Here is an 18,287-nt window from a genome sequence, read left to right on the forward strand (position 1 = left end):
GAGGCTTAAAAAGGTCTTTTATAAAATCTCCATACGACACTTACAATAGTAAGAAAATGATTCTGGTTGCTAGCTTTTAGTAAATAAACAGCTTCGTGTAATTTGTATTTAAGCTGGTTATAACTACAGTTCACATTTGTTTTTAAAAGATAGATCAACAGGTGTTTCAAGGAAAGCAGGTTATTGCTGTTTCTCAACAAGTCCTTTTTAATAAAGGACATGCTGCCTTGATAGCAACACATTTGACAATCAGCTAAGATAGGAGAAAGGAGAAAATTATTTGCATGCCAAAAATACTTCTTCAGTGATCACTATCTTTGGCAACTGTACAATTAAACCGATTTAAGACCAAAATCGTATCATTCTATTTGTTCCTTGAATGATGGTGTTGATCTTTTCAAAATTTAATTTTGCTTCATGTGACACAAGGCAGCAGAATCCAAATGAGTTCTGGACTGGCAGGAGAAGAGTCCCACTCTTATCCCTTCCCCTGTAGCTAAGGACCAGGTTTGTCAGAGCAACAGGTTTGGCTGTGCAGAGAAAAAAGAGAACATGAACACATGTGAAACCATCAAGTTTTCTATCTTTGCAAAAAATGAAACGTGCCAATATTCAGTTTCAAAATGACAGAAAAATATCTAAAAAACAAACCGTATACTTTTTCCATTAATAAAAAGAAGTTATTAAATCTACTTTTTCCAGGCACAAAAAGGTAAATACAGTTTCAAAGAGAAGGAGCTTACATCTCCTGCTCAGAAGATATCACTCCCTAAACATTTTAATAATTGGAGTCTTTAACTTATGGTACAGGTTATCCTGCAGTATTTAGAGATAGAAATAAAATTGTTCTAATTCATACATCAGAGCTTTAATACGCTGGTACTTCTTCCCTCCCTCCTCCCCCCGCCAGTGGGGTCTCCAAAAATAACTGCAAAGCTAAAAGAAAAGGGAAAGAAAAAAAAAAAGTACATTAAGTCTTAAACAACTCTTCTAACCAACACAGTGAAAAATACTCCTTTGACTATAGTAAGAAGAATAAGCTGTTAGTTGTGTCCATGTTTTAATAACGGAAAACTGTCAAGAGTCATTTTTTTTAAGAAAAAAATAACTTCAACATAAATATAGTACTATTTTCAATTTTCCTTTCAATCAAGATATACTTAAAATAGATACAAGAAATGGAAATATTTTGCACAATGTCTTCAATTCATTTATTAAAAAAGCTGCCCCAAACACTTAATATACAAGGTTTTGTTTAGAAAGTATAAATGTTTCACAAATAACAGCTTCAAGATGATCTAGAAGAAGCAAGTCAAATTACTCATGCTCAAAAAAAAAAAAATCAAAAAAATTCAAGGTTTTTTTAATATGATTTTGACTATTTAATCAGTGAATAAATTAATATAGGAGCTAATCACCAATTGTTAAGGCAACCAATTTATTCATAAGTAATTTTAGCTAAGATTAAGTTATAAATAGATGCTTCTAGATGGGTAGACGGATGTTGCTGTTGTAGATAATGCAGAATAATCCACTACTCTCATAAGGCCACCCTTTAGACTTGGAGGTAAAAAAAAAAAAAAAAAAAAAAACATACCACATACCCTTGAAACCATATAAGCTACATAACACTCATCCAAGGATGAGTGCTTGGATTTAACCAAACTTGACTGCTGTCCACCCCTGAGGGAGAATCTCTCCTCTCAGTGAAGACATGCAAGAATGTTTTACATAGTGTGTGTGGAGATAGTGCTTGTGTTTAAAAAAATAAAATAAAATAAATAAATAAATAAAAAGATTGTGGTCTTGCAGCCTTCCCAAGATACCATTTTCCATTAAATGCATCCCAGAGGGCCTTAGCTACCCCACAATTTAAACCTCTGGAATCTGAATTCTGGTGTCAAATGCTAGTCAGCCAAGCAAGAACTGTGACAAGTTGTAAGAAACTCTTGATAATATTACAACTACAGATATCCTTGACTGCGCTTTGTTGCAAGACTTCCTGATAAAACCATAGACCTTGTGAGTAATGCTCTGGGTAGCTCTTAAAAATAAAAACAAAAGTTATTCCATCATTTGCTAAAGCTAAGCAACAAACCTGCTCCTAATTTTGTAGTGATAAATTATCACTTCCCACTACCCACGGACATGAAAAGTTATTTCCGTAGCAGCGAGTTTCACACTATTTCACCCAGAACAGTCACAAAGAAATAAAAGAATAGTAGCAGAACTGTTCTATGCAACTATTTTAATCCATAGACCATCAGAAGCATTCCATTACAGAAGTCTATTAGAACTGTACAGTAACAGAGGTATCTATAACATTCATCTGAAGAATTAAGGTACTTTCCTTCATACTAGGTATTTATACACCTTCCCATTATCAATTCTTCTGGAAAATGGAGAAATGCATCAAACACTACTTTGTGCAATTCCAAAAAGGTATTGTGGTGTTATTTCTTTCCCCTTTCCTCTCAAAAGAGGACACAGGCTTATCTACAAGATCCAGTGATGTAAACTGGTACCATACAAATGCTCAATTAGGGAACACACAGCTTAAAATAAAACTATCTGCAAGTATATTTTAGACTTAAGATACTCAATAGTGTACATTCAATTTCTTTTCAAAGTGAACCAATTTCCATGCTACAACGTTCTACTTGTTCTATTGAAATCTTAAGCCATATAAACATAAAATACTGACATATATAAAGGTTTCATTCAGTAGTTTATCAAGATCAGCATTTAATTGCTTCTTAGGAGAAAGGCTGCTTTTTTCCCAGGCATATATGTACACAACTGATCAACCAGAAATCAGCCAATACTACAACTTGCATGTTACAATGCTGGAACACTCTTGGTGTTCTTCACTGCACTGTACTGCTGCACTGTAAATAAAATTTCATCATATCCAATATCACTAAATTTCCCTATACTTGAACAATCGATGTACAACTGGATTGATGGAGAAGACATAGCGAAGACAGATCATATTTTCTATAAAGAGAGTTGTACTGGTAACTATTACCTCCTATCAAAGCCTCTAACATCAGATATCTTTTGGAAAAGGAAAGTAAAGACCCTGAAGACTCCCTCATAGTTAAAATTAAAATCAGTTCTTCCACAATATCAAAATGACACTTTGCAGCTGCCTGCTTCATAATATAAATTTTAGAAGAAACAGGAAAAGTAAAGAGACCTAAGTTTAAGTTGAATTTGACAGAACACATAAGTTATATTAAAACAAACTTACAAATTCGTATATCTATACATCAATGCTGTGGCTGTTCAGGATTGATATTCATTGTCCTGTATATTTCTTTGAGAAATAGCAAGGCAGTGTCTTCAGATTCCCTACAAATAATTAAAAAGAAAGTGTTATTTTGGTGTTACATTGTCTGCATTCTAATTCCTGTAAAGGCACACTTCATCCAATCCCAACTCTCTAAACAGCTTGTAGGACCTATCACCCTAGTCCTTACCTTTCAGACATGTGACCTTGCTTCTACCAACTTCCTTCAAACCACAATACTTTATCAGTTTTTATATCAACTCTGCTGTCAGCCCTAGCCTATACTTTACCTTCTACTACTGCAATTCTTTTGTCTGTTTTCCATAATGCTTAATATGTTAAATATTCTTTCAGAACTTTTCCTCCTTACCACCATAAATGAGAAAGTTCTCAAACCATTTAAGAATTCATATAATCCAAGTTACATGTTTCCAAGTTAGTGTTCTCCCTTTTCTTTTCAAAATTAAAGTTTTAGGCAATCTAAACTCAAATTTAACATGCACAGGCTTCATTTTCTTATTTGTCTATAACATGTTACACACACACACAACGCCAATTTAAAAAGACTCAAATTATGAAGTGAAACATAATTTTTAACAGCTGTAAGAGCTGCTGGATTATAAGTGTCACTTCAAGAGAAATCATATCAGGAGACAGCAAAGGAGACAGAATGAGAACTTTGATCCTTAAAACATGAAAAACATTTACAGAGAGCAACAGTACAGCACAGAGTTAAAACAAGACATGCAAGCTAAGGGACTACAAGTATTTTCCTCAACTGAGCACGGAGACAGTAACCACATTTCTTGATATTCTCCCATATTAAACAGGTAATACAAAGCAGAAGGTTCAACATGGAAGCTCCATTTTCCTCAATGTACAAATCATTTCGTTTAAGGTATTTACAAAGAACCCTCTCATATTTGTGTGTTCCACCCTTTATTTTTACTTTAGGAATGATAAAAAATGTTGGAATATTACCTACTAGGGGTAAAAGATGTATAACAGTACACAGGAAAGCAATACTCCACATCATCTTAAAAGCTCAGTTCTTGGATCAGGAACCATTGTGTTTATTTTCCTTACCTGAATGACAAAAACTAATCTTCCTGCCCCGAACAGCAAGCCTGAAGACCAGGCAATGATCGGCTGCCACCTTGTGGAAAAGTTTCCCTGTTCTACAGTAAATACTGAAGGTACTTCCACTGTACCTGCAGAACAGCATTGCCACCACTGGGTCACTGACTGCTTATACGGAAGCTCTGCCAGGGTGCAATGCTTAATGCTGCACTACAGACTTGATAATCCCCTCCACTGAGGGGAATTACTGATCTTTAACAAAGTAAGTGATATTAACTCTTAACAGATCTTTCAGGTAGTGCTTTGAATACCATATTTTAGCCTCTGGAAAAATGCCTATTACTGAATGCTTCAGAAATAATGTAAATGACTTCAATTTTCCATAGTGAAGAGCCACTTGTTCAGCATCTATTAACAAGTGCCATAAGCTGCTTGTGCCTGTATTATTAAGAAAGCAACAACAGAACTTCAGTCATACTCACTCAGAATAGATTAATACTTTGTTTACTGAAATACAAAAGTCACTCCCCCCCTCCTACACAACACACCCTCATACCCCCCAACAGCACCTTCCCACAAGTCACCAATTGATCCCTAAACTTGTTTACCATTCATTATGCATAAACTGTATTTGATACGACTTCATATGTCTTCTACTCTACCATTCCAAATCCTGTGTATTTTTATGTATGCTTAATTTTTTGAAAGCAGTAAGAAGCACAAGATTAAGATACACCAAAAAAGAGCAACTCAATACATAACAGCAAATACAATGGGTCAACAGTTATTGCTCTTCCTATAAATCAAGTTATATATTTCTCATTTAAAGCATATAGCACTTAAAGTCAAAAAAAAGAAAGTAAATCCAGATTCTGATGAAGCAATGGTGCACTGCAGGTCTGAACACATTAAGATATCAAAATCTGCTTCTTCTATAAATTACTCTACAGAAAGAGTAATCACTATATACAAATAGTAAATTCAAATTTTAAAGGAAAATCCATTATGGCTTTTTTCCCCCTGCTTTATTTTGTTAACTTTGATGGCAGAACATCAATATCGAGAAATTTCATTCCAATGTGAAGAGGGAATAAAGTTTTACTACATACTCTAGTCTAATGCAATTTTCAGGAAAGACTTTATTTCAAAAAAGCTATAGTTTTCAAAATGCTCAAAAAATTCTTCTTGTTTTGCACGTGATTATCGCTAAAAGCATGTGTTTTGAGTGTCAGATTTTAAGGGGGCATTGTAACACCTTGCAATGTCTTGATTGCAAAAGAGGACTATATCACAACAGTGAAATCTATGTGGGACATCTTGAAGACGACATTTTAGGACAATGTCAGAAAAGAGAAGTATGCAAAACTTCTAAAATAACACAAACTAAGCAGAACACAATAAGAATATATCACCAGCAAAAAATAACCCAAGCCAGAAATGGAATTGTTCAATCAAAAAAAATAGATAGCCTCAAGAGGGAAAAGAACTAATTAAATAAGCAAGTTGAAATTTGTCTTTTCCAGTTTGGAGCTGATAAACGATTATGATGTTACAGAAAGCAGAAATCCATTCTATCAGATTTAGGTAAAATAATATATTTTCAGAGGAACTATCTAAATGTTTCTCAAGGTAACAGAACGCTAGCAAGGAGATCCAAAGTTTGCAACAACCTAGAGATCTCTCTCCAGCTTTAAAAGCTCCTTTCCATTAGCATTCTAAGGGAGGGGAAAAAAAAAGAAAAAAGAAAGGAAAAAAAAAAGCATTCCAAAGAAAAAAGGGAAAATAAATAAATTAGTAAATTAATATAAAGCATAACCATACCGAACAAGACACTAGAAACAGGTCATTTTAGAGGCTCTAGACAGCTTCAGAATAAAGTTTAAATCAAGATCTTAGCCAATATAGGAGGAGAAAATAGCAGAAAAATGTATTTAAGTTAAATCATAACAAAAGTGCTGCTGCAGGGTAGATAGTAACACATCATTCTCAATGTCTATGGTGGACAATGCATTAAGCAGCAAGTCAAAGTTATTGCAACATTTAACATTAAGTTAGACATTAAGGAGGTTGAAGCACTGGAAAAGATTTCACAATCTCTGCTCTGAGTAGGAGGCTAGACTAGATGACTGCCTGAGAATGTTTCAAGCCCTACTGCTATATGCTAGGGCACTTCTGAATGCGACTTCTATTGAGACCTGAAGACAGCATTTCAGTAGTAAAACATATCCTGAGGAGGCTCAGAGTTTTCTTTTCCACAGCCCACAAGGTTTTGAAGAAACTGTTCCTCGTGGAGATGCCAGCAGACAAATACATCATACTTTTATCTTAATATTTATATCATCCCATTTACATAATAATTAGGTGTCCAGAATACGATGGATTTATGCGCACAGTATACCTGTGCAGGAAGGCAATGTCCTCTCAAATGAGAGATCATTTCACAATTAAGTGACACAATCTCACACTCATATCCTCATCAAAAATGTGGTATTTTAGGATATAGCAACGATTACAAAGACCAAGAAAATTCAAGTGTCCTAAATCATACACACTGAAAACTAGAACAACTTCTATTTTTGCAGCTTTATAATAGGATAGTCCTTCAGTAAATGTTTCACTCTTCTGTATTAGTCTGAAAATACTTATGTACAAAACCCAAACATCTATTTCCGTCAAAATGTTCCTGAAGTGAAGCATTATCGCATGATTTTTGACAGAAATCTAAGTTTTTGTTATAAAATACTAAAGACAGGAAACAACTCCAGCAGTTATAGCAATCATCAATAGTTAAAGATATACAGTTACACAGGAAAATCAAGAATCACAGATATTTCTCACCAGTAGCACAAATGACTCTGTAAAGCAAAAATGTATTCATTGAAGCTTTCTATTGGTTTTTCTTGTAGAACATAGTCAATACGACGTCCTCCATTTAGCATTCCAACCTTCACTAAGATATTTTCATCTTTTGGAGGGTCTGGACTTTCAGTGATCTTTTCAGCTAAAATTAAAAGGTTTGAGATTTAAACGGATTAAGATTTAAGATAACAGGTTTAAGAATACCACTTATCTTCTATATCATAATTTCCAAGTGATTGCAGTAAGACAGTAATAGCCTCCACCAACTAGCATACCACTGCACAAATCAAAATAGTTACTGGAACGAAAGTATTGTTTCTGTTATAACATTTAAATGGAGTTTGTCTGAAGAATAGCTCATAAAGTAGTAGCTCAGCAATTTATAAAGCAAACCTCTGTGTCCATACACAGACTGATCCAGTCATTCTACAAGTAAATAACTTGAAATAATCCACTTACACACCCCACTTGCACAGAATTCATCACTAGTCTCAGTTTAAACGAGAGAAGTTTTTTTCTTTGTAGGTATAGGCAAAGCTGGCGTTACTGAACACTGACAGGTAACTCAGAATTGCCAAGCCTGCCCTTGGTATCACTAGTAGATTTTCCTCAGCAGCACTTTATTTCTGTTAAAACACATGCTCTTAACTTATACCATTACTCAGAAGAACATTATTTAGAAGAACGAATCTCACAAATTTTTATTTGTATTAATCTGGTCTTAGAGGAAAGAAAACAATGATTTAGAAACCTGCCCTTCTGATAAAAACTTGAGTTGAGAAATTATGCAAATTATCCTTCAATAAAATCTGTTAACATTTACTTTCATAAAAATACAGAGATGCTACCACAGATATTACATTTAACATCAATATTCTGAAAAAACATAGGCTTAACAGGGTCACGACCATAAATACTGAACAATCACTAGGAGGCTCAAGTGTCTTCTAATCCGAGATCAATAAATTATAAAACCAACAGCATGTCTACATACCTTCCACAACTTGCTTTTCTTCTTCTTCTTTTATTTGGTTAGCTACTTTCTCCAGTTCTGCCTGTAGCTGAGTTGAAGTATGAGCACGTGCAAATTCATTAAGGGTCTGCCATGCACTCTTCAAAGAGCTGATAAAACCCTGTTTCAGATCAGATCCCATACGAGAGAGAGAGTCTTTCAACTCTAAAAAGATCACCATAGTAAAAGGATTTAAAATATTAAACTAAAATGGGAAAAATTAAACACTGTTTAACAAATATCTCAGTTATTAGGAGAAACAGACCTGCTATGTTATGCACACGCACTTCTCACATCTCTATTTCGTCTAAAAGATTAGATGGTATGCAATAAATATGGAACAATTTCTCACTAGATAAGGCAACGATGAGCTAATACCTACAATCAGAGGAAATAATCTGACAGTATCTAAGTAGGGAAGGATCACCCAAAGGTGTCTATACCAGCCAGTCCCTCACATCACCACCTAGAATCACTCCCAACATCTTGCACTGAAGTACAGGGAATCTATCTCAAACTACTGTACAAGAGAAGAGACTTGAACTGCTGCCCATGACTTCTGCAGTAGTAGTGAATTTTTAAGAGAAGCAATCCCAGACAACTCAAAACAGTTTTCCCAGACAACTCTAGCCTGTAATCCTGCTGCAGTTCAGTAATTGCTTCAGAAGTAACAGACCTGCCATTCAATAGTGGCGGGAACCTATGAGTGAGTGAGAACTCTTCATATTAAACTTACGAAGCAGGTTACAACCATGTGGCTTTGTAAAAATCAGAGCTCAGACCTTTGTAGAAACTAAACGCAGAAACATTTACTCACATCAGTGAAAAGTCAGTTTTTCTGTAAAGAGCAATAGATATTTTTGCTCTATTATGCACATTTATGGTGGGAGCTGTGAAAAAAATATTCTTTAGCAAGTATCTCGACTAAACTAGGAAAACATTCATTCTAACCTACCCTTCTAAAGTACAGATGCTGCAGAATTTCATTCCAAGTGCCTGAAAATTTCATTCCAAGCGCCTGAAAACAGGCTTTCAGAGGGCTCTGTGAACTTCTACAATAATAGCAATGTCAAGTGAATAGCAGAACTGATGCTCCTTAAGTATGTGACATTTAAGAGTCTGTCATCTTGCTCTGATGTGTGCAAATATGCAACAGAATCCAATCCTTGCCTGCCAATGGCTATGAAACCGGCTTTTTCTCCATTTTTCTAACAATACTAGACAGAGACTGGATGAACACACGATAGAGGTCACTACACACAAGGTAAAGGAATCCAACAGGTTTAATTTGTCTCTCATTTTCAGAAATTAAGATGAAAAGGATGAGTGATTTACAGCAACTTCCAAATGGGACTGCTCATTACAAGCTAAACCTGGAGACCTTAGTTAGAATTATTATTTCTGAATGCAATTATGAATGTCTAACTTACAGGGCTGGGACCAACTCCCTGTTAATTTTAGACTCTCTGAGAACATATCAGCTAGATATCCAGGAACTTAAGCATTCATTAGTCTCATGAGATTCCGTAACATTCTAATGTATCACGTGAATAATTTAGCAACGAGGTACACATATGAATTAAGTTTTCTTTTTACCCAGATGAAGTCTTTTTCTGCCTTTATGATGTGGAATAAGAACTGGTTTTAAATCCATGTCTTCAATGATCATCGGTTCTAACCTGTAAGCTACTGGATCAAGCTGTTAAGAAACAATACATTAGAATATTTTTTTTAGATAAATAAATGTCAATCCTTACTTCTTAATGAAAAATACCCATTTGTGATTACTAGCGAAGATAACTATTTTTTGGATTCTAACTCCGTTCACAGAAACTTAACTCACTACCATTAAGTTTAATGAACCTATATAATCTTACAATTAGCTATTTAGGTCTTATTCTCCTACAGGAAGATATTCTGAGAGAGGAATGAAATAGTGGAAAAGCTGTAAAAATCTCACATTCTGATGGTTTCTCCCAACATGTCACTATAAGCAGTAAACAGGACAAGGCAGAAGAGGACAAATGTATTGTATTTACAAAAAACATGGTAAGGATCTCTATACTTCCCAGTCTACCGAGAACCCCAGAACAGTCTTGCTAATAGCTCAAATACAATTACCTTATAAACATCTACAAGAATGACCTGAAATTAACAAAAATATCATTTAAGCTCTGAAAAATTAACAGGGTAAATATTATCAAGCCAACCCATCATTCTGGATAACGAACCTATAGCCAGCCCTACTTTTGTTGCAGTGAGGTTCAGTAATACTTGGAATAATCACACATTTCAGTTATATCTTTTAGAAGAGTTAGGGTTAAGTGCCAGTATTCTGGGAAAAATATGGACAGGAAAAGAAGATAGAACGCTCTGAAGGTGAGGCTTGGTATTCTGTATTTCCATCATCCACATTAGCTAAAATCAAATCTTTAAAGTATTTCTTACTCACTGGATGATATATATTGAAGAATCCCTTGCAGGTAGGAAGTCTGTATTTTTCATCAATCTTCTCTATTCCTCGCACAGTAAGGAATACACCAATAGGAGAACCCAGAGCAAAAAAAATATCTGGTTCAAAGTCTAATGCACTGTAAACCACAGAAACCTACCACACAAAGAAATTAGAAAAATAATTTTTTAGAACTGTCAGCTAGTTAATACAATTATTAGCTAGGAAATAAAATTTAGATGTGGGTTAAGTCAACTACATGTTCATGGATACCTACGCATATTCCCACAGTTTTTAGCCGCGCTGCAATTCTCCTATAAATTAAGATAGTATTAAGATAGTTTTCTTATATTTTCCTGTATTTTGAGAAAATTTTAAGTAAAAAAAATACATGCATTTAACAATTAGCCTTAAAAGTTTGATTTTTTGAGTTTTTCAGGCAAAATTTAAACATAACAGCATAAATGGGTCAATTGAGCCTACCACGTTAAATACCAAAGAACTATTCAGTACTATAGCGTTCACACAGCTGATTTCAGAATAAAGCTTTGTTTACAGCTCACTCACTGCTGAAAGAAAAAAAAAAAAAAGACTTGCAGTGCCATCCTTGTTAGATTACGTTGCTTTTCAGTAATTTAACTCAGCCCTCCCTCCTCTCAAAGAGCAAAGTTCCACATAAACATAACTTTTGCACAATGACTGAGAGAACAGTCGTCCATATTAAAAACAGACAAATTAAAACAAACAAACAAAACAAAAGCCAATTGAATCATTTAAACTTATATAGTCTCACCTGACCAGTTCCAACTTCAAAATATTCATAGTCAATGTTCACTGAGGAAACAGAGGCACCAACTGGAAGCTTCCTCTTTGAGGGCAGCCGACCAGACTCTGAAGGAGAGACAGGAGTAATAGCCTCTTTTGCTTTCTGGGCAGCTTCTTGAGTTTGGAGCATAGCAACCTGCATTGCCTTCTTTTCGGCTGCTGATTTCTTTTGTTCCTATCAAGACAGTTTTCAAAAAAGAAAGTTTAATTCACAGTTGTCAAAATTCTTCTAATGCAGCTGTGAAATTAAATTTGTTAAAGAACAGAAGTTTCTCCAGAGCAAAAGAGTTGGTCATATTTGCTTAGTAACTTCTTAATCCATTCCTGAAAAAAACATTTACCTGCTTGGCTGCTCTCTCTTTCACAAAATTAGCTATTTTCTTTCTTGGTCCAAGAGGTATCCCCATTTCCTTCAAGTCATCAACTGTACACATCAGCTTAAAAAAAAAAGAGTTAATTAAAATATACTTTTTAACTTGTCTAGTAAGATATATCATCATTGCTTATTATGAAAGACCTATGAATTAGAGAAGTATTTTATAATCCAACAGAAATTACTAAAAGATAAAAGTCATATGCAAGAATAACACAGTTCAGAAAATGAAGTCACATAACATTTAGTCTTCATACCAGACATTATTAACCTTTGCAGCTACTTTCATGACTCATCATACACTAACCTCTAAAGCAAAACATCCCCTCCACACCTTGGCCATCCCCAAAAGTCAACTGAAAGTCATTATACCAGACATTCCATATCAATTCGCTCCTTTTCAAACGTGCTGATATACTCTGACAAACTAAGCATTTCCAGAGTCTTCTGCAAAGTAGGAACATCATCATCTACTTCAGGCTCACAAAGGTCATCACCGGAAGTTGCAATTGAGGAGCCCAAGGAACTGGTATCTTCTGCCACCTTAAGAAGACAGCACAGCAACAGAATCACATTGTTGGATGGTAAAGAAGTCCATAAGCAGCAGGCAAATTTTTTTTTCTTAAAAATAGCATTAGTATTTAAGTTGATTTTATACACATTTTAATGCAGAGGATACCAGATTTTATGCTAATATTACACCTGAAAAACATTTTTTTTAAAAAAGAGACAGTACGATCCTTGAGTTTTATAACATAATTCAAAAGTATTTTTTAATCAAAGTACTAGTACCAGTTTCTAGCCTGAACACAGATCATTTCCTTCTTATGCCTCCTCCCTTCCACTCAGATACCGTTAAGATCAAGTTACTTCTCCATATTACAACAGGTCAAAGCAAAGGCCAAGAACCACAAATGTAAACATTGCCAATTCTCAAGACATACTATTTACAAAACTGCACATTTCCATTAATACTTTAAATGTACACACAACTGTTGCAGAACATGCAACAGTGTTTCTGCTAAAAAAAATTGACAACTTAATAAAAAGTTACTGAAAGTATCGTTAATTTGCTTGTTTACCTGTTTATCATGAACAGCCACATCTTTTACAGTCCCGTTGACACCAGAGAAAGATCCAGTATCTACTGATGAAGCCAAGTCCTTCTGATTTGACAATATGTCAAATAGAATTAAGGAACCTGGAAAAATAAATTAAGTTGCCTCGGAAAATATTTCAGATTTTCCTGTCCATAAATCCTAAGCAAGATATACATGAGACAGTACTAATAAGGTACGGATTGATCAAAAAGACTGCTGAGTTAAAACTAAATACATATATATATATATATATATATGTATATGTATATGTATATTAACTTTGATAATTCTCAACAAAAAGAAAAACTTTTTTTTCTGGTTCACGTGAAATAGCTTTACACAGTTGCCATGACCAAACCATCTTTCCTCACCATCTTAGACTGCAGTCTGTTGCCAGATTAGAACAAAAATACCAGCCCAAACCAATAAGCTGTATCTCTTTATAATGCTTAGAATATGTTCCAAAAACTACTTTTCTTCTACTAAGGGTGTTTCTGAGACACAAAAGTTACCCATCTAACAAGATGACAGATACCATGTCAATTTCTAAACACAAATTAAATATTAAGTCTTCATGAAGGAACTGGGGGAGAGAGGCAGAAGAGCAATACACGCACTTGAGAAGTACTAACCTTCTCTCAAAACTTTATAAACTTATCTGCTGAGAGCTGTTTGACTTTTTGTCAGTAACATTCTGAAAGATAGCCATGGCCTATCCACTAACTTTAGCCCTAAGCTTAATGAAGGTTCCATTTTCTTTAGTGTAGAAATGCTGTTTTTACGCAAAGCCAGTTTCTTAGTGAATTACCTAAACTGTGCCCAGCCACAGAGACTCCTCCTTTGAAGTCTGGGTTTCGACTCATGAAGAGTGCATATAAACGATTCATTTCCAGCCCTACTTTATCCACAATTGTCTGACAGTAGGTGGGGCTGTTGTAAAACAGTATGTCAAGGAGCGTTTCATTGGTGAAGTGGCGCAGACGTCCAATGCTTGGCAAAGTGATTTTTTTAATGTTCCTAGGAATATAGAATCATTAAAAGTATGAATGCCTTTAAAGAAATGCAGGTAAGTACTTTGCAGTTCCACTCCTGTCACTTCAAAAGTTAACAAAATCTAAATACTGCATGTGCGCCCTCTACAGGCATTAGAAGAGAAAAAATTTTCTGGCCTTGTTACACATTCATATATTAGTGCTACCATCGCTACTATTAGTGCTGACACCACCTTTTTTCCTCCCTTCAGGCTGAAGGGATGCCTGACAATCTCTTCTCTGCTGGAACACTGCCCTCAACACAGAGCTTTTGAACATAGGAAGTGGAAAAAAATAAGTACTCCCATATAAAACAGAAGGTAAAAGTATGGGAGGGAGGAAAAGGTTCTAACAGAATGAAAAGAAAACATGATGAATTACAAACATTACACATTAGTTGGATTATACTTCTGTATTAACCTGAATTCCAAGTCCAACACTTTAACGTTAACCTGAATTCTTATTCATATATTATTTGGGTCTGTTAAGCCTGGAGAAAAGATGAGTGAGAGGGGATCTTATCAATGTATACAAATATCTCAAGGGAGAGTGTCAAAAGGATGGGACCAGACTCTTTTCAGTGGTGCCCAGCAACAGGACAAGAGGCAACAGGCAGAAACAGAAACACAGGAAGTTCTGTCTGAACATGAGGAAAAACTTCACTGTGAGGGTGACAGAGCACTGGAATAGGTTGCCCAGAGGTTGTTGAGTCTCCATCTCTACAGATATTTAAAACTCGCCTGGACGCGATCATGTGCAACATGCTGCTCTAGTTGACCCTGCTTGAACAGAGGGGTTGGACTAGACAACGTCCAGAGGTCCCTTCCAACCTCAACCATTCTGTGATTCTGTGACCTTGTTACCAATTGCATCAGTTGCTTTCATGAAAATGTAGAAAAAAAGTCTGTGTTCATGTGTATGTATATTTCTTTTATTTATTTCTATAAAATCTACAAAATGCAGCTTCTATAGTGTCTGTAGCATTAAAAAAAAAAACTCACCTGTCTACACCTGTTGCATCACCATGCAGAGAACTATGCCAGTGAACTGGCAGGAATTCCACTCTGCTGATTTTATGTTCCTCTAAAGATTTCTTAAAGTGAGTCTGCAACAACTTCAGAGAGACAGTCCTGAAATCATCAACTGTGAAGAAGCAGAGTAATGAAAATGTGATCATAATCGTATTCAAATAAGACACCTAATTACAAATATTCATTCAAAATACAAAGGGAAGAGAATTCCAAGTAGAAAAATCTTTGTATGTATTACTTATTTAGGTATAAGAAAAATAATGAAAAAAATGTGGATTTCCCAGTAAACTTCTACTTCTCAAAACAAAAGCAATTCAATCCATGAATAAACATGATTTTCTTCACAAAGAATACAGATCATCAGTTAGAAACCAATTTAAGATATAATTTGCTCAATTGCTTTGCAGTGTATTACAAAAAAAAAAAAAATCACTGCAAGTGTAATGCTAATAAACTAATAGTAACAGCTAAACTTATAAGTTTGAGAAAGCAGATCCTGGTTTTGGAAAATAATCAAGGAAAATATTCTTACCAGAAACTGAATTTCTTAATAGTGAAGACAGTTTTTCCATATTATTTAAAACAAGCTTATCTAAACACTCAGAAACCCAGTTTAAGCAGGTAAGAATAAAATTACCTGCTAAACAAGCAAAAAACTTACCACATTCAACAATGCTTCTAAATCTCAAGTCACACACAGGACCTATGCCATGAACCATAAATACTAAATGGTCAATTTGAGACATTTCTCCTATTAAAAAAGAAAATAAAAGATTCAGAGTACTAATATGTATTTCAGTGGTGTTGTTTAGTGTCAGGCATTAGTATATAATAATATAGTAATATACACTGCTTCATAAAGTCTTTTACATAACATGGTTTAGGATACAACTTAGCCCAACAGATTTCTTTGAATGAAGAGAACGGAAAGAAAAAACCCTCATCAGTCAAGCATCTTATTATCTGCCTTCCCAAACTAAGTTTGGGCTTCTGGACATTATGCTTTCTAAATATTATGTCAGAATTTCCTTAACATATGTTACTACACTAGAAGCTTTACATACAACCTTCCATTGGCTATCCTTATTTCACACAAGTACATTTACTCTCTCTAGCGGTTGGTGGACATCAGTGTGTAAAGTTTCATATAGAGGACAAAGGAAAACAAGTCTTTCAAGCAGCCTAATGAGCAACTTTAATCTTCATACTCCAGATACAAACAGCACATTGTACTCCAGCCACTGTCCAATTTTTGTATGGAACTGTACTGACTGTTCAGACTGCGGATTCACATACACTATTCACATACCATCAGGAATTTCATCATGGTCATCAATTCCACGTTTTACTACCCTTGGTCTTGCCTGCCCATCTTGAGCGGTGCCCCATTCATCTGGTGAGGCAGAGGGCTGGAACTGAACGATGACCTGAAGAAAAATACATTGTTCAACTGTAAATACCAAAAACCTTACAATCTTTACAGTTAGTGTGAAAATATTGGAATAAATAAAAGCCTTAGAAAACCCTAGGGATATATCCTGTGGCAGTGACAGTGTCACTGAAAGTAGACTCAGAAATAACACAGATAATTGTCATTAGTTTAAGAAAAGCAATTAGAGACTTAAGAAACCAAAATAACAATAACCACTAGCTGCAGAGGCTGGCCTGCTGTGCAATTCCAATTAACAATTTTGATTCTTTGGATAAGCATTATTCAGGCTCCTCTCTTCTCAGCTTTCAGAAAGTGTTGGTTTTTAATCACATTATACCACATGGAAGCAAATAGCAGTTAAATGTATAAGCTTATGATCTCTTATAATCTTTTTTCCTCTCCCCCCTCTATCATTTCCTATGAGCTTTATCATCTCTAATGCAGAGATATCCAAGGCAATCAATAAGTAAATTCCAAGCAAGGCTAGCACTGCATTCAATTTATGCTTGCATCCATCTGATCATTCACTTCTATTTCGTTCTGTGGGAACCAATCACCTAAAACTATTACCTTAGGATTATGCATAACAATTGTCTCCCCATTTGGGAATTCAAGTCGCCGATGCCATTGACTTGTAGTTACAGCCCTTTTATATTCTGCCTGAAACAGTAAACAGGTTACATAAAATCAGTAGGTCTTCTCATACAAGCTACAGACAATGCACAAGGCCAAAAAAGTTAAATTTATAATTTACATATTTTTAAACAAAAGTATCACATGACCTAAAAACCAACTTGTGTTCCACAGCTATGCAGGACCTATGCATAAGCAATGTGGCCTCCAGCCACTCCACTTTCTAGCACTTGCTTCCTTATGTTCCAGAAAGTGCATTCTGAAAAGCATCTTAATGAGACAAAAGAAAGTATTTCAGGTGACAAATATAAAGACTTATCAAATTCTTCATGAGGTTTATGCAAAAGTAATACTAACCTCTAGCTTATCACTAAAATCCTCAGTGTAAGGAATAAACCGGCTATCCTTGTCTCCCTTATAAAACCACATACATCGTCTCACTTCAGAAGGCTCTTCTTCCCAATAAACAGCCTTTCTCATTCTGTCGTATAGGTACACATCGTAGCGTCCCCCATCAGTGCTCAAAACCACACTTTCAGGATCAGGCTGGACTACAACACAAATATCATACTCAGTTACAATATTAACACATACATTTTTGGTTTTTTCCTCCTCTCTCAACCCTTCCCCAATCACTTTTGTGACCAACATTAAACCATTAAGACAAACATTTATACTATGGAATAGAATTTTAAGTTCTATTTAAAACATGTTTCTTATTTCTTCTTGAATAATTGGCATTGCATTTACACATTTTCATATGAAAGATGGTGTACATTTTCCAAGTGATAGCTGAAAGTAAATTTCAACAGTGAAATTAAGTAACATGCAAATTACTCAAAGTTCTAATTCTAAACAATTTCTTTAGACTTAATTTTTGTGGTACTTTTCCCCCCATTCTACTTTGTTCCACTTACAGAACTCAATAGACTGACAACTAAGTGAAAATATATTACTGAACTGAGCCATACAATCAGCTGCCCTCAAAGATACAAAAGATTCAGCAAGCTATAGCTGCCTGTCTATATAACAAAGAGTAAAATTTGCAGGAAGAACACTACTCAAGTACCATATAAGCACAAGGAAAGAACTTAGAAGTAAAAACAGACCACAAAAGGTGGTAAAGAAAGCTACAGCAGCTAAGAAATAGGAAAACAGGAAGGGAGA

At 35.1% G+C, this 18,287-nt stretch overlaps 1 protein-coding gene across 1 annotated transcript in view; it reads right to left on the minus strand.

The window, feature by feature from the left end:
- The window catches only part of SEC23IP (SEC23 interacting protein), a 25,999-nt gene continuing 7,712 nt past the window's right edge, over positions 1-18,287 (minus strand). The window contains 16 exon segments of the mRNA XM_062580614.1: positions 1-530; positions 3,254-3,354; positions 7,211-7,373; positions 8,226-8,408; positions 9,840-9,942; positions 10,696-10,851; positions 11,489-11,695; positions 11,862-11,957; positions 12,266-12,436; positions 12,976-13,094; positions 13,802-14,010; positions 15,026-15,167; positions 15,717-15,806; positions 16,365-16,482; positions 17,058-17,147; positions 17,478-17,671. Coding sequence (XP_062436598.1) covers positions 3,273-3,354; positions 7,211-7,373; positions 8,226-8,408; positions 9,840-9,942; positions 10,696-10,851; positions 11,489-11,695; positions 11,862-11,957; positions 12,266-12,436; positions 12,976-13,094; positions 13,802-14,010; positions 15,026-15,167; positions 15,717-15,806; positions 16,365-16,482; positions 17,058-17,147; positions 17,478-17,671 — 2,123 coding nt within the window. The 3' untranslated portion in view covers positions 1-530; positions 3,254-3,272.

This window comes from Rhea pennata, chromosome 7 (genome assembly GCF_028389875.1).
Source record: "Rhea pennata isolate bPtePen1 chromosome 7, bPtePen1.pri, whole genome shotgun sequence".
Classification (NCBI taxonomy): domain Eukaryota; kingdom Metazoa; phylum Chordata; class Aves; order Rheiformes; family Rheidae; genus Rhea; species Rhea pennata.